The 23,584-nt window shown below is 43.0% G+C and overlaps 1 protein-coding gene across 4 annotated transcripts in view; it reads left to right on the forward strand.

The window, feature by feature from the left end:
- The window catches only part of SETBP1 (SET binding protein 1), a 362,122-nt gene extending 340,499 nt beyond the window's left edge, over window positions 1–21,623 (forward strand). For all 4 annotated transcript variants that reach the window (XM_045065578.1, XM_045065577.1, XM_045065580.1 and 1 more), the window contains one exon: window positions 16,200–21,623. In XM_045065578.1, the coding sequence (XP_044921513.1) occupies window positions 16,200–16,822 (623 nt within the window). In that variant the 3' untranslated portion in view covers window positions 16,823–21,623. The remainder of the gene's footprint in view (window positions 1–16,199) is intronic.
- Window positions 21,624–23,584: the final 1,961 nt, after the last annotated feature.

Here is a 23,584-nt window from a genome sequence, read left to right on the forward strand (position 1 = left end):
CACCCACCCTTCAAGCCACGTAGAGGGCTAATTCATGGTCATCCTTCAAGACTCGGCAGGGTGCCTTCAATCTAAGAAGCCTTCCCTCCTAGCCACTTGGAGAACCACCCTGTGGCCAGGTTGGGTGCCACATTCTCTATCCTCCAGGGCTCCCTCTATTAAGCCCTTTGATGACTGATCTCTACACTGAATATGGTATCTGTGCTCATGCCTCTGTCCCACACGGGACTGTCCCCTCCCCTGTTGTCAGATCTTATTCAACTTTAAAATCCCAGTACCTGGCACTGAGGTGGGCAAACAATAGATAATCGATGAATATTAGACAAAATGAACGGGACAGCTGTTTGCTGCGTAAAAGCATCTGGTTCATGAAAACACACACTTTAGCCTTAAGTTCATTAGAGTTGAGAGGCAATGATTTGCCTTTATTTTCCATATCAGTACCAGAAACAGCAAACCATCCAAAGAATGCTCAGCAGAAACAACTACCTGAAAGGGACCTCTGGGGCCGGTTGGATCTTGTGTGCAGTAATGAGAGACCAGCCATTGGCTAGTCCAACAGGATATTCTCAGGGGAAGATTATATTCAAGTTAAAGAGTCAGCCTATAAGGCACAGTCTGTGCCGTATAAGAGTCTGTGTTTCTTCAGAGAAGAGAAGGGGGAGTCTGTGCCTGCATCTCCCCTCACGCAGCTCATCTATGGTATTTGGGGGATGAGCCGCTCATGGGAAGCTAGGCTGTAATTTAATTATTTTATATATAAGAGCCTCGCATTGTAACCAGAGCATTGGTTTCCCAAGAGCAGCAATCATATTTCCTATTTCGGTTTTGTCCCCTTTGATGAGTATCGAGTCTCTCATAAATTCCCAGAACCTTGTGTTATATGGGATGAAACTAAGCCAGGCTGTGAAGCAACCTGTAATCATATTTGGGTGTCAGGAACCGTGCACGGTGCTGGGTGCCTAGTAAATACTCAATAAACATGTCTGGACTTGATTTAACTTTTTTTTTTTTTTCCTCTGGAGTTGAGATTTTAGGAAAGACAGAAGGTGTAATAACCGGTTTGAAAGTGCTGTGTCTGTGAGGAATTTAACTCAATTTATCTTCTCCGAATGCTTCGTACAGATTATGCTCCCAGCCACCTCTTGCCACAGTCAGACCCTCTTAAAAATAGAGTAATGATAATAATACATTTTATCTTCTTCCCGGTGATGGTATCATTCCCACCTCCATTGAAGCCCAGTGGGAGGTTTGGCTATGAGGCGCCGATCGCAGGGGGAGTCAGGTGCGATCATTGTAATGAGGGCTCCACGCTCGGCGAAATGCGGGCAAGAAAACCTCCCATACGTGAAGCGATTTCTATTAAGATACTCATTTTATATCAAATATTCAAGCTCCTCTTTATAAATCGGAGAGAATGAAAAGAAACTCTTCGAGGGGGAGATTTTATGTGGCCAGGAACGAAAGGGCACAAATATTTTATGATCAGTTTTGAGATGAAAGCAGTGCGCCTGCCTCATTCACTGGCTCTTTCCGTGTCCGCGGGTCTAATTAGATTGTTGGTTTAATGGTGGCGAGATAATTTAGTGGCCACTGAAAGCGACTGTGTTCATGAGAAGCGGGGGGCGGGGGGGGGGACCGTGCTTTGGGTTTCCTGTAATTAATGGAGAGTTTTTGAAAAACTTCTTGGTTCCAGGGAAGTTGGCGTACTGTGCTCAGCTGTTGAGGAAGGAGGCGAGGTCTGTCCCGCTCATTGCTGTGGAAATGGCCTCGGGCAACATGGAAGAACTGTGTAATGACTGTCATTAAGAATGATCTTTAGTGGTCCAGGCAGGCTATAGTCAGTCTACAGCAGGGTGGGGACAGAGAGGGGGGTGGGGAGGAGAAAGGAGGCAGTGAGGGAAAGCACAGTAAGGATTATGAGACAGACATGACAGACAGACAGACAGCACTGGCCCTCTGGAAGCCACTGGAATAATCCCACTGCATCCGCCCCGGGGCATCTCCTTGTCTTGTTGCTCAAACTGGAGTCCAAAAGATAAGACCAGGTTAGACCAGCCTCGAAGCGCCCTCTGCCAGCCCCTTCATGGGGGACAGAGATGAGGAAATTGAGCCCAGAGAGATGAACCGAGGTACATCTTACCTGTGGGGGAATTGGGAAATCTGGACTCTTTCTGGCCGCCACACGGATAGATAGTGGAAAGTGGATTTGGAATTCATGGGCCAGGGTTATTGAACAGCCCTGTAGGACTTAATCATCCCCTTGGGTAAATCACTGCGTCTTCTTGACACTTCTGAGTCTCAGTTTCCCCATCACTGAAATGGGAGAAGCCATTTCTGCCTTTCAGGCAGTGGTGAGAAAGAAACAGCAGATGAAAACACCGATCACATGTTCAAAACAATATATCACTGTGTCATGGCCCCTCTCGTGTCAAGAATGAAGTCATGCCATGTCATGATTTAATCATGTTAAATCGTAATTTAGTCATGTTATGACTCAGATCAGAACATCCATTAACAATCTTTGGAAGTTTTATACTCACTCCCTGCTCCAAACACTCCTATCTTGGAGCACAGTCAAAGCTCCACACTACCCGTGAGAGTATCCAGTTCATCTTCCTGGAACTTCTATAAGGCTTTGTTACAAATTGTCAAATAATTTTTAAGTACCTGCCACGCTGATACCTTCAATGATAAGATCAGCCCCTGCCCTGGGAAACTTTCATGCTATTTGGAAAGGCTTGAGTCCAAAACATGAGATGACCAAATAATATTAACAAGTGAATAAGTTGAAAAACAATCTCAGATGCTAACAGAGATATCATTGAGCAACTGATAAGTTATGAATTTCCAACCAAATGGTACTAGGGAGCATGGGGGACACGGTAAAATGACCCAAGAAGAGAAGAGCTGAGAGCTTTCTGGGGATGGATTGAATTCAATAATCAGACAAACAGAAGGGGCAGACTGACAGCATCTCTGAAATGGGAGTGTATGTGGAGACGATGGCCAGTGAGGCTGAAAGAGAGGTTTGGCATCAGAATATGGAGTACCTACAATTTGAAAATGTGGCCCTGTGACCCTTGTGAAAGGCAGTGATGGCAATCCAGGCACCATGAGGCAGTAGCTCTCTGCAGTTGTGCTTTGATTGACCTACAGGGGGTTATACATTCTTAAAAAAAAAAACTAATTTGTCAACATCAGAAGACTTATCTAATCATCAAGAGTTTTGGCTTTTTGAAACTCAGACTACCTCGTGACTTTAGGCTCACGTTCCTAACTGGCATCAATTGACTGATACAGAATAACATCCACCCCCATTAAATGGGCCATCTGCTCCTTTGTTTCTCATTCCCCATCTTCCCCACGCCCCCATCTTCCTTCAGGGTCCTGACCAACTTCACTCATTATCCTGGTCAGCCTGGCCCCCTATAGGGAGCCATCAAAGGCATTTGGACTGGACAGAGTAGCAGGATCACAACAATGCCCAGGGACGCCTCATGGAGCAGAAGTAGCCGAGTAGCCTATAGTGACATCTTGTGTTATTTAACTGTGGAACTGAGTTTGGTGGAGGCCTTTGAGATTGTAAAATTGGGAGAAATATGGCACTCTGATGCAGTCAGTAGTAGAAAAGCAAGAGGGAAACCCAGGCTTTCTTACTCCGCTCTAGCTGCCCATTGTCTTGGCTTCCTTGAGGACATATGGTACGAAACCGGCTTTCAAATAGGGAAGCTCTTGTTTGAATCCTGAGTCCATCATTTCTAAGATGGGCGCCCTTGGGGAAACCATTGAACCTCCAAGGTCCCCGTTCTCATATCTGTACAACAGAGGTAGTAATGTCCTCATGCGGTTGTGATCACAATTAAATGAGGAAATGTGAAATACTGCAGCCCACGGTTTGGGGGCTGGGGGGAGTGCTTCAAAAATGACCATTTCTTCCCTTTTCCCTTAGTCCCATGAGACAGCAGAAATGCTACCTGCGATAGTCTCACCCAGACGGTCTATGGTGTGATACAAAGTAGATGTTACCCAAGTAAATGTCGAGTAAATGCATGATCCGAAACCCAGCACAGAATGAAAGTCTTGTGCTCCCCGCCCCACCCCCACCCCGGACTCCTAAAATGTGACATCTGTTACTTAAATGTCCTTTGTAACTCATTCTGTTAGTTTGTTTTTACGAGGTCTGCTTTTGAAAGGAGCACAAGGAGGGAACTCGGCCGCCTGCCCCCTCTCGGGGTTTCCACCTGTTCTGTCCTCTTCCCCAGCAATTGTTCCATGTGTCCTTGATAACTAAGGGAGACCAGACAGCCTTCATGCAATAACGAGGAAACACACATTTCTGCTACCAATGAGCAGTTTCAAAAGGCAGAGAGGAGGTACTATTGGAGGGAATTTCAACTGTTCTTTGATCCCAGCAATGCCTGAACACCCTGTGTGGCCTGGACCCAGGGCTTGCCCCATAAATATGACGGAGCTCAGAACAAAAGAGAGTGAGCCTCACAGTACCTTCCGATTCAGCGGGGGATGCCGGCCAGCCTCATGCAGTGTTCCTGGGTGGCTAGGTGTAGTTTCAGTGCTCAAAAACACGCCTCCGGGGAGTTTTCTTGCCCTCTAATACCTGCCGGTATTCTGAGATGACTGTCCTTATTTTGAAATCCAGGTTTGTTCGCGCCTAAATAGCCACAGTCCTGGTCTTTGTCTCATGTGTGTTGCCAGAGTTAAGTGATTTGGGCTTTACATATGGAAAGTTCATTTTGTTGTGTAATTAATGAGAAGCAGACTTTGGGAAGCTGATGATCCAGGCCCTTATTTATATGAGAGCATATGTCTATGTTTTGTTTATGACTCACTCTCTTACTCCACGCATTGTAACTCGGGTTTGTTTATACTAACTTTTCCTAGAATCCAAGCCACATGGTATATGAGCCAATAATTTATGGTCTCTAAAAGGCAAAGATGATGAATGAGCTTTTTCCTCTTAAATTGTCAAATCTTAAACTGAGGAAGAAGTATTTGCTGCCTTGAGTCTGTCCAAGCTTGTATTTGGGGGGGGGGGGGCAAGGTAATGCAAAAACTTATCAAAAACAAAACAAACCGAAACGAAAAAAACTACTGGCATAGCGCTTGGAACTTGAATGTATAGATATTTGCCAAGAAAACATATGACCACTCCCCCACAATATACCATGTAATTCTGATCCAAATGTTCAGCAATGAAAAGACCATTCATGTTCTATCTCTCTGTCCCTCTCTCTCACTCCTATTTTTTAATATAAGTAATATGTAATATGTATGTTTCTCCCTTTTTCAGAGGCCCCATAAATTTAATCAGTCGGTGGGCTTAAATGTTCAAGCTGCTTTTCTTAAAGACTCTCAGTAAACTGCAAACTTACTTTGGCCGTTGAATCTCCACTTCACCTATGCAATGGTTTGGGTATCAATCTATATTTTTCAGTACTTTCCTGTTTTTGGTCATAGCTTAGATACTCCAAATAGTTAATGTGCTCTGAGGAGAGTAGGGAACAGCTGAAATATGTAAAGATCTAATTTAATTTACAGTGATTTGGATCCCCTTCAATAAATCCTTTCATATTTCACACACAGCCTTTACAAAATAGACAGTAAGTGTTGGTTTAGGTCAAGTCATGTAGATTGATTCCAATTCAAGTAAGTCAGCTGAGCTCTGTGGTCACATGGGGGAGGGAGGGAGGCATAGAAATGAGTGTCTAGCACAGAGCCTGGCACGGAGTGGGCTCAGTCAGTGCTTCTTCCCAGAATGAATAAGAGTGGATAAGGCATGGCTCTTGTTCTTAAAAAAACACAGTTTAAAAGGAGAGAGAAATGCAGATTAATCCCATAATCTTAACACAGGGCAGACTATATGAAATGCTGCCAGAGAGATATAAGAAACATAGAGGGGACCCAAAAGATTAATATTGAAATAGGAGACCTCGGTGGCTTTTAGTGGAGTATGTGATTAAAATGAATTCCAGCAGAAATTCAAAAGCACTAGACACATACCGAGTATTGTTTGGGTTTCTCCTTTCTTTCTTTCTTTCTTTCTTTTTCTTTTTTCCTTTCCTTGTCTTTTCTTTTCTCACTAAGGCAGGAGAATTGCCCCCTGGAGAAAAGAAAAATGTAAGATTCCCCCCACCCCCAATCCAACATCAGATGCAATAGCGTCTCTGCCAGAAGTAATAGAGTTGGGCACACACCTGTAGGCCATGCAAAGTCCTTGTTTCTCCGGCACATCCCTCATCTGCTAACCAGCCAGACACAAAAATACGGGAAAGTCTCAAGCAGTGGGTAGACATTGCTTGTTCTTTTTACAAAGAATACAGGGATATTTTGTGGTATAAGTTGCCATTTTTTCTTGAAAAACCTCAATAAAGAGAAAAACGGTAACATGCATTTTGAGTCACTTGACTCATGCCTAGAAGGAGTTAAAGGGATGGTCGTTAACTCTGAGGGTACTCAAACCCTCTGGAAATTCTACAAATCTGGGCAGTCTTTGAGAAAACAACATTAAGATTCAAAACTTTCATAACAGACTAGAACACTGGACTAAAACCAATAAAATTAAACTTTGCAGATTTAAATAGAAAGCTTGTATTTCAGCTGAAAAACCAATTCCACATAGCAATGGCCAGGTTTGGTGGCAGTTTATGTGAAAGCATCTAAGGGAGTTAATTGAGCTTCTATTTAATATGAGCCAACAGTGTGATGTTGCTGGGCAGGGGAGGGGGGAGGACTTCGCAGGTTTTATTTATTTTTTATATAGCACTCATTAACGGAAGCATAGTGCCTTGATCACAGAAATTAATCAACTCGATCTTTTTGCATAATCATTTGATACTTGGAAAATCAGTTCAATTCCAGGCACCAAAATTTAAGACGAGATTTGGCAGACGCTAAAACCTCCAGAGGAACATGATCAAAATGGAATATAATCTAGAATTCATGACATTGGAAACACAGATGAAGGAAGTGAGAGGTCTTACCTGGAACGGAGAAGACTTAGAGGTGTTTGACTTTTTTGTTTGTTTGCTTTGGTTTTTTTGTTTGTATGTTTAACAGAATTGTATTTATTTAGTAAGGGTCCTGCCTTGAAGTCAAGTTCTAGAAGCACAGAACTGAGGGGTGAAAAGTCTAGACTAGAACCTTATTCTCATAATGTCCCAGGCAATATGTTTTCTATCAGGTCATAAGTAACCAGCCTGAGTATTTAAATAAACAAATGCAGTTATTAAAACCAGGAAGAAAATAAGGCATGGGTTACCTACAATTTGGTGGAATTCTTCAAACGCTAGTATGGTCAACAGGATTTATTTTAGCTGAGCCTAAATATTAAACATGTGAACATTTTCTTAAGATCGTGTTTAGTGCATTCCTCTTTGTTCTTTCCTGTTTTTCTTTTCCTTTCTTTCTTTCTTTCTTTCTTTTTTTCAAAATTTAAAAAAGAAAATCTCTCGCAATCAAGTACGAACACACAGCTACAATAATTGGTGTATTATATAAGGGGTGGTATTTATGGTTAAAGATACAGTTATGCCACGTTTGAGAGGAAAGAAAAAAAGAAATATAAAGAGCCCTTTGAGAGGGTGCGACCACCCCCGCCGTGTGACCACCTGGCGTGCTGTGAGACTCAGCAGATGCAGCGTCAAACTTTTTGGCTTTCGCTGCATTTCTCTCCAGCCTCTCAACTTGTCTAGTCAGTCTGCTGGGGCTTGAGCCACAGGCAGCAGACAAAAGCCAAAGTTAATTGAAAGGAACAGAGGAGGCCTCAGTGGCCTTCATATGCCTGTTTCCAAGTACTCTGACTCTCAATTCTCTTTGTGCCAACAGCCCAGGAAGCCACAGTAGCCCTAATAAGTATCACCCCCCAGAAAGACTCCCAGCTCTGAAGGACTCCTCTGTGGACCCCTCTGGGGTCAATATGCCCAGTGCACCTTAGAGACAGGGACAGTCACCTCTGCTGATCTCTGAGCTCCCTCCCATCACCCGACCCTCTCAGGCCCCCCAAGTCCCGAGTCCCAGTGACCTCCCGGAGGGCTCTCTGCTAGCCGGAAGGCTAGCAGCTGGTTCTCTCTGGAAACAAGTTACGACCACCTTTATCTGTCCAAAACCACAAGTGGTTCCCCCAAAACTCAGCTCCTGAGATGACTGGCATTATTCCCCTGGGGTCAGACAAGTCAGCCTGGGCGGCAGGACCTCAGGACTACCTAACCGAAGATGGGAGATCGGCCTCAAGTCCCATTGTAGAAGCTCTCCACGGAGGAGATGCTCTTCCGATGGCCACAGAATTACATGGGATTCAATTAAAGCGGCTCTAGGGAATATAAAGATTAATGATATCCAGGCTTTGGTCTCCAGGAACTTATGATGTGAAATAATCCGGCAAGAAATCTGAAGCAAGCATCCGCTGTGAGAAAGGCACTGCGCTCTCCGTTAGAGAATGGAGAGCACACAGCGCCTGTCTTCAAGAAGCTTGAAGGCTTCCTATGCCGCACACTCATAGAAAGTTAAGATCCTCCAGAATTAAATACTGAGTGAACAAACGCTTCAGGAGTTTAGAAAGAGAAAGGACAACTTCAAAGCAGCCCCAGTATTTGATCATGTGGCGATATCAGTAACATCATTTTGAACAGTTCCCCCATGTAAATACGTATTCAGAATGTATGCGCTCATCTTTGAAAATATAAACTTTAAAAGGTTGAGATACCTCTGAAATCATATCGTTAAAATGATTTTAAAATTCGTTTCATTTTGTATTATTCATGAAACAAAAATATTTTCACTGTCATCAAAATTTTACACTCCTTTTAATATTTCTAATAATATTTCAGGATGGCCAATTTAATGAGTTTGAATACTTTTTGAAAACCTTGGGTGTTTTTTTTTTTTTTAAACACTTAGGATAAAGCAATATAAGCTCTGATTCCAAAGTCTGTTTGTTTCAATATTTGTTAGTAGATGTTGTAGGTTAAAAGGATATCTCACATAAACATACATCCAACAGGAGAAAGTACATCATTTAGCTTAAATCAGGATACTTTTTTTTTTTTTAATCTCCTACATCAATTAAGCAAAGGTTGTTGTTGAAATCTGGCTAACCAGCTTCCTTAACAATCAGATGGTCTGGCATATCAAAAGGCATTGCATTTTTTAATGAGTTCAGATCTCCGAAACTCTTCATTTGAAAGTTAACTGTTTACGAGATTTCTTAATTTGCAGATTTTAGGGATTTTATAGGTTACGATATATCGTTTCAGCAACAAAATTGCCAAACAGTGGAAACATTTTCAATCAGCTTTCAAAAATGCTGTCTCAAGTATTGAGATTCTTCAGAAAAGCAGTTACGTTCTTGCCCATTTTACCCTAACGAGACATTAAGTTTCTGTTTGTGTTTTTTACTGACAGCCCATTGACAGCTCAGAAAAGGTGAGAACATTTAGAACCGTTGTCTTTTTATACCAGAAATTGCCAAAATTCATCTCTGAAAATGGCAATTCTTATACAGTTTGCTAAGGGAAATCAGTAAAACTCTGCATGGCATATAACTTACTTCATGGATATTCCTGATCTTATTTCAAAGATTTTGTTTTTGTTTTTTTCTTTTCAAAGACCTTGATTTCCTAAAATGAACGAGGAGGGCTGACCTACTGTAGCATTTTGAATATAGGACGTGACAACACCCCAAAAGTAATAAACCGATGGAATGCCTGTCGACCCTTTGAATGAACGTGGCCTCTCCTTCTCATGGGTCCCTTCTGCCAACTCTGACGGGTGATACATCATCTCATTTATAGCTCGCGTAAGGCCATCACAGTTGCTCCAAATATTATGCATTAGGATGCTTAGTTCTTATTTTTTAGATAAAATATAAATAATATAAATAAAACTATTCCTATATTTTTCTCGTGGCCTGGTAGAGTCTCCTCCATGGGGAATGTACAGCACACTAAGGAAGTAGCTAAAGGAAGAGGTGGTCAGAGCTGGAAAGGCACAGAGGCTGTGGACTGTGAGGCTAGTTCCTGGATCCCTCGTGCCCGTACTGCCTCCCAGAGAATCTGGGGGTGAGGGGGGCACCCTGGTGGTCCTTGCCTCTTCCGAGCTCCCCATGTAAAATGCAACACCCCACACTTCCTTTCGCCATCACCCAAAAGGCCCACTTCGCCACCAGCAATCGCTTGTCCCCAGGAGAATGTGAAATAAGCACAACCAAACCGGGGTCCCCCAAGCCATTGCAGCCCAGACAGGAAGTTACCTCACAACAAACCCCTGAGTTTATTAGGAAGCTGTCCTCAGAGAATCAAGCAGGGACTGTGCTTTGAACAAGTTAGTCATGTTTCCAGAGAAACCCCAGCCTGTATTAAGATGCCTTTAAAAACAGAATGGAAGCACCTTTCTATCGAGACGAATCTCCCACATCTGCTAACCCTTAATTCTAAATTACAGCTCTGAAATTGGAAAGCGGTACTATAGCACTCTGCTGGTGACCAAGAGCAACTCAGATGTGCCCGGCCTTGCAGATGCCTTGGCAGCAGAGGCAACTTGCCATCTTCTTTTAAAAAAGAGGCTTTAAGGCCAGGATCGGATCGTAGAAGGTTAATTTAAATTCTAAGGAAAAAGGAATAACGTGCGCATGCCAAGGCAAGTTGCTTCATACATCCCATTAAAAAATAAAAGGCAGCATTAGGAAAACAAGAGATCATTACTGAGTTAAGTACAAAGTTCCCTCCAAAATGCTCGATTTCATGGGAGAACATTAAATGCGTGAATTCCCTTGAGCTTGTATTTGCTGAGCACGTAGTGTATAGCAGATCGTGGAGGACTGTGTGAAAAAGCCTGTGCTGGGGACTCTGGGAGTGTTAAGGAAAGAGAGGGCTTTCGTCCCAACGATTACCCCACCTCCCCGTAGGGATATTTAAACAGCAAGAAACATCCTAATGAATCAAGAGATGAATTTACTCCCCCTGATGCACCCAGAACTTCCTAAACTAGGGTGTGTCTTGCATGTGGACAAAGTAGTCTCCAAACCAGTAGCATCTATCTGGGGGCAACCTTCTGTGTAATGAAGCCTTGTGGGCTTTTATCTTGCGCACGGTCCCTGTCCTCCATCTGCAAAGTCAGAGCACAAAACACAGGGCTAAGTCCAGTCTCTGATTATCATAAAAGATGTGACAAAATCCACAATGCCGATGAGCCAATCCTCCGATAATGGGAGCAGAAAGATAGAAAAGCTAGATCTGGGCCCAAAACCAAGTCAACCATTTGCATGACAATTTTAAAGACAGAGAAAGGTCTAGAAGATGATTTGCTTTGCAGAGTTATGAAGACATGAATTTTCATTGTGCCTTGGCCACTCATAATTATTTTTTAAAACTAACAAAGAACAGTCGAGATATGGATCCATTATAAGAAGGAGAGCAAATATGGAATCAATCTTTGCTGCAAGAGCCCAGAAATTACTGTCTAATAATGAAACAATTTGAAGAGAGAAAAATCTGAAAACATTTAGAGGGACAATGAAATCATAAGCAATAAGAAGAAAGATTTGTGAATATCAAACCCTGCCAAGTCCAAAGTCCCCGCCCCACTCCCCCACCACTAGGATTTCAAAATCATTAGAGGGAGTAAATGTTGTAGAAAGCCACCTCACATTTGGAAAGGCAATGGATAATGAGAATAGGAAAGAATAACAGCAATCATTAAATCTAGAAGGGAATTTTGAGAGCATCTGTCTAACTGTCCAATGCAATAGATGAAGAAAGAGAGATCCAGAGGGGCTAAAAGATCCGTCCTTGTTCAGGATTTCCACCTGCCCCTGAAGAGTCCTTCCCACCGCCCTGCATTCTGCTGTGGTTCACACGCAGGGGGAACAAACCCCAACTGAAATATTTGGGTTGTGCATGCAGGGACAAAAATAATATTCAGATGTCCAGTAAATATGAACCCCTTCCTCCAATGCTTCTAATGTCAAAAAGAAAGAGGGATATTAAGTCTTCACATCTGATGGCATCATGGAAACTGGGTCCTGATATGTTTAGTCATTTCATCTTAGCGTAAAACCCAGAGCACTCATTCCTTCTCCCATCCCATTAAGCCAGGAGGGTAGCTACCAGTAGGAATTTTCTAGGGAGATGATGTATGCCTTTCACTGAGGACATTCCTTACCCTTCAAAAATGATTTAGCTTAAATAGAACCCCTGCACTCTACTGTCCCAAGATTATAAGAAAGATATTTTATTGGCACTTACCATGTATAGGTTTTTAACTACGTATTATGGAATTATCGAGTATATGCCAAAGTAAGCAGAATAGCATAATAAACCTCTGTGTGCCCATCACTTAGGCTCAACAATATCACTTCAATCTTACTTCGTCAATGCTTCTACTCACCTCCTCCCTTCCTTGTTATTCCGAAGCTGATCCCAGATGATACCGTGTGACTGTACCTATAAATAGTTCAGCAAATATTCCTAAAAGATGAGTACTTTAAAAAATTATCATAACGCAATTACCAAACACCTAAGAAAATAAACAGTGGTTAAATAATATCATGAAATGCCCAGACAGTATTCAGAATTCCATGAACTCATGAAATATGATCTCTTTTGACAGTTTGTTTAAACTGGAAGCAAAATGTGATCCTTTTATCTCTTAAGTCTCTTTTAATGTACAGTTTCACCCCCTTCCCTGCCTTTCTTTCCTTGCATTTTATTTGTGAAATCCCCCAGGTGGTGTGCCCAGAATTCCCCGCAGTCTGTGTTTTCTTGAATGAACCCAGTGTACCTCCTTATTTCGTGGTGTGGGAACAAGAGCTGAGCTGCCCCGTATGGTAACCACTAGCCACGTGGAGCTATTTAGATACAAGTTAAATTAAAAATGCAGTTTCTCTGTCACATCAGCCACATTTCAGGGGCTTAGTAGCCACATGTGGTTAGGGGCTACCAAATAGGACAGCACAGATATAGAATATTGCCACGACTGCAGAAACTTGTACTAGACAGCACTCCACCAGAGGCTTACTAAAGGGTCATGGGGTAGCTTTGGAGAGAGGGAAGAATGAAATCTCAGCCAGCTAGCCTTTAACTCAAAATTGAGCTTCAGCATTGTATTTACTTTAAACCTCTGCACCTGGACATTGAAAATGAAATAAAAATCCAAGGGATCTGTTTGTTTTTATAATTTTATAAATAGTATATTTACAAGTACTTTTATTCACTTTTGTTATCCAACTTTTTTTTTAGATTTAACCACACTAATATATTATGTGTAGCTTTTTCCTTTTGACAGATGTATAATATTCTATTGTTTGACTGTATCACAACTGATTAATTACACCTTTAACATTTAGATTGTTTTCAGTCTTCTGAGCTTCAAGGAACATCGTTATACATCCTCAGCCTCCTGCTACAAATGAGTAAAGGAGGCAGCCTGAACACAATCTCTGGGGCATTAAGCATGCCCATCTTCGGTGCTAGTGGTCACTGCCCAGCTGCTCTCTGATATGATGGTCTGAGTTTCCACTCCCACCAACAGTGTGCAAGGGTCCCCACTTCCTTACAGCATCACCAGGGTTAGGTAGTTTCAGCCTGGTCATTTTTCCTAATATGGGTTCATGCATATGCAGTAAAAGTATAAATACAAGCGTGGGAAGGAAAGAGGAGGGGAAGGAAAGGAAAGGAAAGGAGAAAGGACACTGATTGAGCTAAAGCTGTATTTTCTTTCCTTAAAAAAATAATGCATATATGGTGAAAGTTAACATTTGTTCAAAGTGAATGGTGGGTGCAAAGGAGTTGCTAATGATATTTTTAGTACTGTTTGGTACGTTTACACTACTCAGAATCAACTGATTTCATAATCACTTTTCAATGCAAGGGCTTAATAAAATATATACAGCACAGAATAAATTACTGAATACGGTATTATCTACTAGGTTTTGTTTGTTTGTTTTTGCCACTTCATGCTAAAAAGAAAACACAGCGAGAGACAAGCCAGTGCTTGTGTTGATCCCCAGTGACCCGCAGCTCATAGAGTTTTCCAGGTTTATTCAGCTGGAATATTGCCAGGTAATTGCCTAAAAATGTTTTTACTTTTTACCTGTATGCTATATGATATATTCCATAGCACTTTCTTCCCCAAAGATGAGATAAACTGATAAAAAGGTAAATTGCAGATGCCATCTGTAATGGGAAGAATGCGTGAGGTGTGTGGAGAACCTCCGACTGATTCTGTTACTCCCCAACTGGGCGGAGAAGGTAGATTGCCTGGCTGGGACCTGGAGGCTTGCGAGCTCTTTCTATCGCTCTGTTTGCAGTGGTTGCTTTAAAATCCAAACTAGATCTCTTCTAGAGAAGCCTGTGATTCTAAGGCAGCAATGATTAGTGTGATTCATCAGTCCGAAGACAATTTTTAAACGACGCCCATGGGCAAGGCACCATGCCACGCTGTGTGAGGGACATAAAGATGGACAAAAATTTGCCTCCACATCCGAGAACCTACAATTGAGCAACCTTTTTCCTTTCACAACACCAACTACAAACAATTTATTTTTATACTCAGAAGCTCACTCTGGCTTTGTTCTATTTTGATCTTTATAACTTATTTTAAAGATTGTTCAGTAGTTATTCGTTGCTCAGTAAGTCTTACAACGACCTTGGGCCGAAAGCAGTAACATTTTGACCTGTCCTGTGGGACTTAGAGCTTCCCACTCCATAAAGCCAGTGGTGTAAATAACTTCAAATGATCCCCTCTTGGAATTCTGTGTCAGGCACAGCATGAGAGAGAAAGGGAATGAAGCAGGGAAAGGAATAAAGTGGGAGTGCCCCAGAATAAGCGAGAGTGGTATCCATGTTTTCAGCATTTTTATTCCTCATTTCCCTCAAGATAATTTACTCCGCCTCTCTACTGGTTGAAAAAAACCTAGAATAACACAGCAAACCATGATGCCAGAATAAACACATTTCCTTTCGGTCTCAGTAATGTTTAGTAAGGGTCGGCGTCTTCTCCATGGGCATCCTTGGAGTTGAGTATTTAGGGTATATCACAGCAGCAAAAAAAACTAAGTGAGGACACACCTCTTGGGTTCATAAAAAGGGAGGGGCCAGTGTGGAGACAGGGCAGCAGAGTATGTGTGAGTGCACACGCATGTGTGTGGGTACACACATGGTTGTACTTGCATGTACATGCGTGCTCAGGAACAGCACAGGGAGAAAGAATGACCTAAAGGAGGAAAGGTCCGCTACGTCTTGAAGCCATTCACACTTCACAGTGTCTGAACTTGCAGGGGAAGGGGTTCCGAAGGCTGGTTAGTGGTGGCAATACCAGACTTCTGGAGACTAGAAGTTTGACTCCAAGAGTACAGGTGCATCTGGCCAGCAAGACATGAAAAGAACTCTTTGCAGACAACCGACAGCCCAGTATGGGGAGTGTGAATGACTCAGAAACATCTGGCTGATTTCCCTCAAGGTTTCCAGAGGATGAATTGGTTAGTCGTTCAGTCAGTGGGACACTTCAGGCAACTTGACAAATCCAGAACACTGGGGGCAAAAGTTAGAGAAATGGTGTCATCTCAGGTAGAGTGTCCTGGAAAATAATCCCCCTTTCTGTCAGTAGAAGAGGATTAGAGGTAAGGGGGTTCCTGTACAAGGTGTGTCAAGGTCAAGGTGTGTCTTTTGTGAGGTTGGTAGTAGGAATGAATGATCCAGATTGCTTTTTATAAAGGACTATTTGTCATTTTTTGCATCCAGCATCTACAAAAAAAGAAAGCATAACCTAATCCTAAATTCCGTCAGATCAAATGTCACAGGGCTGAATAAAAAAAAAAAAAAAAAAAAAGTTTTAATAGGGAAAGGTCATGGGAACACCAAGTCTGACCTTGACCGCCAGGGCAGAGTTTCCTACAAGGTGTGAGCTTCAGTTTCTAAGTCTCAAAAACAGCAACAAGGGTATTTCACAGAATTATTGTGAAGATGGAAATGGTATAGAAGGAATGCCGTGTACACAGAAGATACTTACTATTTTTATTATTTTCAGTTTCCATAAAGAGAAAGGAAGAAGAGATACCGGGTCACATCCATAGCATTGCTTTTCCAGGGTCGTCACGGCCAAGTACAGTGCCAGTCGTCCCTACACAGGCGGGGTTTCGGGCGGCTTGCCTCTGGTGCTCAACCTTCTCTCTTCCCCTCCTGCAGCCAGCTCCTCCCTGAAGAAGCGATTCAAGCGGCGGGAGATCGAGGCCATCCAGTGCGAGGTGCGCAAGATGTGCAACTACTCCAAGATCCTGTCCACCAAGAAGAACCTGGACCACGTGAACAAGATCCTAAAGGCCAAGCGGCTGCAGAGACAATCAAAGACAGGCAACAACTTCGTCAAGAAGAGGAGAGGGCGTCCGCGAAAGCAGCCCACGCAGTTCGACGAGGACTCCAGAGACCAAATGCCGGTGCTGGAAAAATGCATCGACCTTCCCAGCAAGAGGGGGCAGAAGCCGAGCCTCAGCCCGCTCGTCTTGGAGCCAGCGGCCACTCAAGACACCATCATGGCCACCATCGAGGCGGTCATCCACATGGCCCGGGAGGCGCCGCCCCTGCCCCCGCCGCCCCCGCCGCCCCTCCCGCCCCCGCCTCCGCCGCCGCCCCCGCCTCCCCCACCCCTGCCCAAGACCCCCCGAGGAGGAGGGAAGAGGAAACACAAACCTCAGCCTCCTGCTCAGCCCCTGCAGCAGCCGCCCCCGCAGCAGCCCCTGCCCCAGGAAGAGGAGGTGAAGGCCAAAAGGCAGAGGAAGTCCCGAGGGAGTGAGAGTGATGGCCTTCCCTAGGGTGGGTCTGGGCGTCTGAACCTGGGGCTGGGGGAACTGACACATTGGAAGTGCAGTGAGCCGGGGTGGGGGCAGAATCCCACGCTGCAGGGACACCGATGCCCTTCTCTCCAGAAGCTGGGCAGGCAGAATCGCGCCCGATGACGGGGTGGAGCCATCAGTAGCTCTTGGGAAAGCAAAGCAGGGGGACGCCTTCAAAAGAAGCTTGTCTGTGCTTCACAGCAGTTGCAAACCACGCGGCACTTCAGTATGGCTAGATCCTTTGCAGGCGAGCAGAAGACCCATGGAGGAGCAGAAAGCCGGTGGTGCTCTCCGACAGCCACCCGACCTCCTGCATCCAAGGTGCGTCTCTGATTCCATTGCATTTGCTGGCCAGGAAAATTGAAAGGGAAGCACCCTCAATTAGGAAACATTCCAAGGGGAGAAAAGCTGCAAATTTCTCGACTGGCTTTGTTGTAACCCATTTCCATTTACTTGGTTTTTACTTTTATTTTGGTTTTTCCAAGCTCGGCTAGGCTTCGGGGCACCAACATCATCTTCAGGTGACCTGAATCTTTCCATTAACCATACAGTTTCCCAGATGGATTCGTCATCAGAAGGTGGAATGCTAGTGATAGGCAACCTTAGACGTGGATCCAGATCCTTCTGTATGTCTCCTCTGTACCACACACTGATACTTAGCGTAGTCGGTTCCTAGTTTTCCTTTGCCTGTTGTATTTCCATATACCTTTTCATTAACTTACTTGTTGCCTTCTTTTCCTTGGTACACACCTAAATAATGTAAACTTTATGTGTGTTGTAATGTTCACCCTTGGCATGCTGTCCCAAGGAACTTGGCTTTGAATCCCAATCATTGTGAGACAGAGATACTCAGTATTGATAGAGCCTTTTTAATAAGTGATTTAGAGCAGCCGAGGATATGTTGGCCGGGGTGTCAACCAGGTTATTTTTATACTTAAAACATATCAGCAGAGAATAGGCAGAATAAAATGGTTTTAATAACCCATAGCAAATGGAATAACTGACAAATCACCAAAAATTGAAACCCCAGACCCACCAGAAAGACAAATGTCTAGCAATGCCTTGGTATGTGAATTTTCATACAAGTAACTATCATAAGTCATTGAAAAAAGGAAACAACAAGACAATAGAATAAGTCCATTATCTCTTGGTAATTATTTCTTAAAAGCAAATGGGATTAAGTGTTCTTATCTGGAAAAAAAAGAAAGAAAGAAAAGAAAATGCTCAAAGGGTATCACCACTCCAATTGTATCAAGCCACCTTGGACAAAGTATCCAAATTGTGGTTGCCTTAATAAACTAAAACATTTTTGTACATAATGTAATTATAAATCTATCAGTCTGCATGGATGCAAACTGTGTGTGACAAATCGTCTTTTAAATGGTCAATTTCAACTGTACATTTCTCATCCAAGTTGTACTCTAGCCATCGGTTTAGCGTGGACAGATATTCCATCTCTAACACCCATTTCCACAGCTCAAGTGAAACATGTTAAGAAGACTCAGAATGAATATGAAGTTATTCCATCGCCGTAGATGTTTTCTAAAAGTCAGATGTGGAAATTTCAAATAAGTATTTTCGATTTCCTCCCTTCCTCCTCCCCTTACCTTCCCCAAGACATCAAACACCTGGCATGGTAGATTATAAAAAGAGAGACACTGAGAGACAGAATTCAATTTTCTAATAGGAATTAGAATATCTGGTTTACCTCCAAATTAAGATTCTTTACAGGAACTTGGGACTGGCTGGAAATTGTATTATCACTTCAAAACACAACACTATTTCCTTAGAGAGAGATGGATTTTTGTTGGGAACACAGGAGAATAAGGGATGGGATATCTATGGGAGTAAATTTTAAAAAATCCCAAGTTTATATGCTTGCGAACATCACTGCTCTGTCATGGCACCAACAATTGGGTGAAATTACCCACAGAGCCATCCTATTCTGCCCCGTCACCTTGGACTTAACATCATTTGCTCCCCACTAGGTCAGTCACATTTAATCCTAGTAATATGTAAGTTTAAAGGGATGCATTCTCCTGTACTTTAAAGCTTATATCATAGATACTCCGTTTGTGACCTAGGTGGACCTTTGGCATTTCACACAAGTTGAACAGCAAAATCAAACCAGCCACTTTCAATTTGTCATTCCTAAGCCATGTCTGAGTGGTTCTAAAGTCACCGGAGAGGAAGATTTAAATTAGCCCCGCTCACCCCACCGTTGCCATGAAAGAGCGACCATTTTCATTCCAATTAAACCATAAAGGGATTTCTCTCCTGTCAGGCTTTGAAAAATCATTTCCTTCATTCTTGCTTTTACCCTTCTTCCAGGCATTTCCCCCACCAAGACTGTGAGCAGACTAAACCTTCCTGCAGACGAGAATGGGCTGGCCCCTCTCTAAACTTCTTAAAGAAGGACCCCCACCCCTAATTGACATTAACCTCTAGTTGGAGAGGAATTTCAGAAAAGTTAAGGAGGCATTAGAATTTCCAGACCAAGGTAAGGCATTCCTGGAGGGATACAGCAGGCTTCTCACTTATACATAAACTCAGTTCTACAGTTGTCATGTGACTTAAATACAAATCCTCCATACTTAGGACCCTAAAAATAGATTAGAAAACTGCAGAGGAGCCAGGGTGAGACATGCTGAATAAACCCATGGAAGGTGGAAGCAAGTCCCAGCACCTGGCAACCTCCTCTCTCCCCTGCCCAGCGCCCCTTCCATGTCACGTGACCTTTCCCTTTTTCTTCTACCTTCCATTAACTTAACTCCTCTCACTGGTACAACCTTCTCCTTATTCTCGAACGCCTTCCCATTAGCCTCACCTCTCCTGTCCAGGCTCAACACTGGGCCAGTCTAGTTTCACCTCTCATTTGCTGCAGACCCAGGATGAGAGCCCCAGCAATCTTGACCTGGACCGAGGCATCTCTAGCCAGTCAACACTGCCTTCTGGGGCTGCATTTTTATTTAGGGAAGATGTCCTTTGGGATGTATAGGACTCCATAAACACCTCCACAAATTATTTCATTAGAAATCTCTTGTTTTGTTTTGTTTTTCTGGAATCCTTTCCTTCAGCAAGCAAGCGTGAACCCACTTATAGAGAGTCTGATTAGGGGTGAGCAGAGGATAAACTGAGATGCAGAAGCCTCCTTCTAGGTGATGATGGGTCTTCTGATCTACCCTCCTTAGTGGCTGAGGAGCCACTTGCTTTTCAACCCCTCATCTCAGATGAAAGATCCAGAAGTCTGACTTCCTCAAATAGCATGGCTCTGGCTACAACCCAGGGAAGATAGGTCAAAAGAAAGGAGAGCATGTCAGGGGCTGGGTTGTGACTTGGCAGGACCGGGACTCAACAACCACTGACAGCCCAGAGTAGGTGACTAAGGGCTGACAGAGGATTAGCATGTTAACTTGGCTACTGTCCGGAGTGGGAGGCCATGTTCCATGGCAGCCGGAATTTGTGCTCTGCACATTGCTGGCTCTATAAATATGATAAGCAAGTGGTGACAGAATTATAGTATCAGGTGATGTACTACATGCAGATCATAAAGGATTTGGGTTTAGTACTTTTGGAGAAAAATCCCACTCCTACAGCTTATGACCCAACGATATTCAGACAATGAGTTTTTGGAGAATATTTTTCCCCTACCACTAGGAAGATTTACCTGGGAACTGTCTGAAGTCTATACATATATTTCCAAAGCCTTTAAATGCCAACTGTAGCATGGAGAGAGACGGGGTGGCAGAAGCCGAAATGCCTCAGAAGCCATTTAAGTGTTACATTGCGGGATTTTCAGTCCTTTTCATCATGTAAGAGTAGATAAATATAGACATTATTCTCAACACTACCCTCTAGTATCACAATGGTCCAAATGCCAGAGCTTACAGATAATGTCATCACAGTGCCTAGAAACTCAAACTGTAATATACCGTAGCATTTTCTTGGTGTTTTTTAAAGTTTCTTTCCACAATACAAGGCTCCCTCTGCCTCTTGTTTCTTGGAGAGTTTGCCCCACTGATGAGTCTTCCCTCCCGTGGGACTCGGTCATTTGGGGAACAGTCTTAGAAGCACATATCAACCAAGGAAGAAACTTCCTGGATATCGATTACCACTTCCCCAGGTATAATAAACACTACAGGGGGGAAGGATTGAGAAGAGCTGCCACCGGTCAACACTGAAGAGCAGTTCCAACCTAGGTTGGTGTCTTTCTTTTCTTCCTTTTTTAAAAAATCTATTTCTTAAATAATAATAAATGCACATGATGTGTTAAATATGTATATATATATTTCAAAAGAAAAAAATGGGGCACAAGATTGTCTTATAAGTCGTGCTGGCTAATTTTTAGTTTGTATTCATAAGTGGTTTTTAAAAGCCTTTTTTAAAGTGTAATTTGCATGTTCTACTTTGATTGTATGTAAACATATTTTAGAACAAAAAATGTATTTGTATTTTATTGAATATAGAGGCAAGAAAATTGTACATTGTTTGAAATGTTCTTTTTGTAACAGTTTTTATTCATAAAGCATTTTTGTACATTTAAAATGAACACGGACTTGCTGTTATTTGAGGCGTAGATACATCTGGCATGCTTTACTGTCATGCTCCTCCATGGTCTTAGATGTTGGGTTTTAAACATTTTTTCTAAAAGAAAGCTCAGTCTTTTTCGCTACCAGATCAGGTTAGCACAGTATAGAGCACTTAACTATTAAAAAAAAAAAGTTAATCCTATTCATATGTTATTCATTGTGTGAAATTAAAGACATTCAATTCAGTCTAACATGAGTTGTGAATTCTTTTGTTTTATTTTCCATCTGGTTCACATCACTAAGGAGTTTAATAGTATTTGGGGGGTCTTTGCTCACACAAACTGGACAGAGAATCATTGAGAAAATTCTAACCAAACTTCTGCCTTTTGTCTGAATCTGGGAAGAATGTTTGGCGCAGGATTTGAGACTGATTTACTGGGTTACTGTTCAGAATACATTACACCTGAACATAAAGCCAATGGCTGATTCAAAGAACCAGTCAGAACCTCTGCTGAAAGCAATCAAAGCTTGTCGTATGATGTTGGAGACCCATCCTGCCCTAGATTTTTTGAACATTGTGGATAGGGATTAAACTTTCTTACCAAATATCCCATGATGTCAGATATCTGAAGGATAGATTCCTGGCTGGAGTTCAAGTTTGGAGTGATAGGAAAGGCTAGTTAATCAACTATAGCCAGTTAGGGGTCACCTAGCCAACGTCCACCAGTCTGAACAAGACCATGAGGACAAGAGCCAGGAGTGAGAAGTCCTTGTTCTGAAGGAACTTACAAGGCCTGAGTGTGAAAAACAAACTCGCAGTTCTAAGTGAAACATGGCAAGCGGTAAAACTGATGGTGTCCCAGGAGAAGTGGGGGGGCCGCCAGGCTGGCACTTTCTTCTCCTCACACTCTGTTCTAATTTTTCGTTTAGAGTCAAGTTGTTTTTTTTTTTAAAGCCCTTCTGAAGTAGAATTTCCATGCTCTACTTGGATAGTATGTAAACATACATACATTTATGTATTTTTCATTCTTTCTTTAACCTGATGTTCCACTTTCAAAAGCCAACAAGGTATGTAAGAAACGTGACCCGCTCTCATCCCTAACTATCAATCGGACCCGCTGTGACACTTATTAGGACTTTGGGTATTTGCAGCACCCAGGCTGGGATAACGGGAGTCTGGTGGAATGAATGGAAGCTGTCAGAGTAGATTATCAGAGCAGCCTCAGGACGGTCAGATCACGGCCGCTTTAGGTAGCCTCCTGGGACTCAGAGAATTCAGTCAGCAACTTCTAACAAAGCAGAATTTGCCCTCTTTTCCCTCTCTGCCAACCATCTTGCACTGGAACCAGGAAAATTTAAATTGATATAGTCCTCTTTCCAACTTGGGTTCATTAACTGGTGGTATTCCTGAAATCAGCAAGGACTTCCCAGCAGGGAAAAAAGGTTTGCCTTGGAATGGATTGATTCCCCATCCTTTGAGGGTTCTAATCAGTGCACAGAGTGACCATGTGCTGACAAAGACTCTGGGGGAAGTCCGATGTGTTCACACGTGGGGCTGGCATGAATCTCCATCTACAAACAGGTGGGTGAAAGAAATAGATACCGTTAAATTTCTCTGCAACTCAACATTTTTAATTTTTAAGCCCCCATTCCACCAGCATAGCAGAATCTTAGTTCCAGACCTAGGGGGTCACTTGCTAACCTAAAGGGGAAGGAAGGAAAGATCACTTCGAAAACCTCACTCCAACTTCCTTCCAAATCCTTTCTCTGTGCCCCAGAGTCCTTTCTACTCGCCTAGTGTCTAGGTATTTGAAACTTAAAAGCCAGTGGCAGTGGGGAGAAGTATTTTTAATTTCTTTCCCCTGTGCTTTCTGCTGTCAGATGCATGCCTTGAGGGGATGAGCACAAGCCCGCCTCCCTGACTGGACTGGGCAAGGACACCAGTAGCACGGAGGACCTATTGGAAATCAGTTATGGCTTCAAAAATTTCAACCTGTTGGGGCGCCTGGGTGGCTCAGTGGGTTAAAGCCTCTGCAATCGGCTCAGGTCATAGTCTCAGGGTCCTGGGATCGAGCCCCGCATCAGGCTCTCTATTCAGCAGGGAGCCTGCTTCCTCCTCTACTTCTCTGCCTGCCTCTCTGCCTACTTGTGATCTCTGTCTGTCAAATAAATAAATAATCTTAAAAAAAAAATTTCAACCTGTCACACATGT

Source organism: Mustela putorius, unplaced genomic scaffold (genome assembly GCF_011764305.1).
Source record: "Mustela putorius furo isolate JIRA1106 unplaced genomic scaffold, ASM1176430v1.1 tig00003858_pilon_pilon_pilon, whole genome shotgun sequence".
Classification (NCBI taxonomy): domain Eukaryota; kingdom Metazoa; phylum Chordata; class Mammalia; order Carnivora; family Mustelidae; genus Mustela; species Mustela putorius.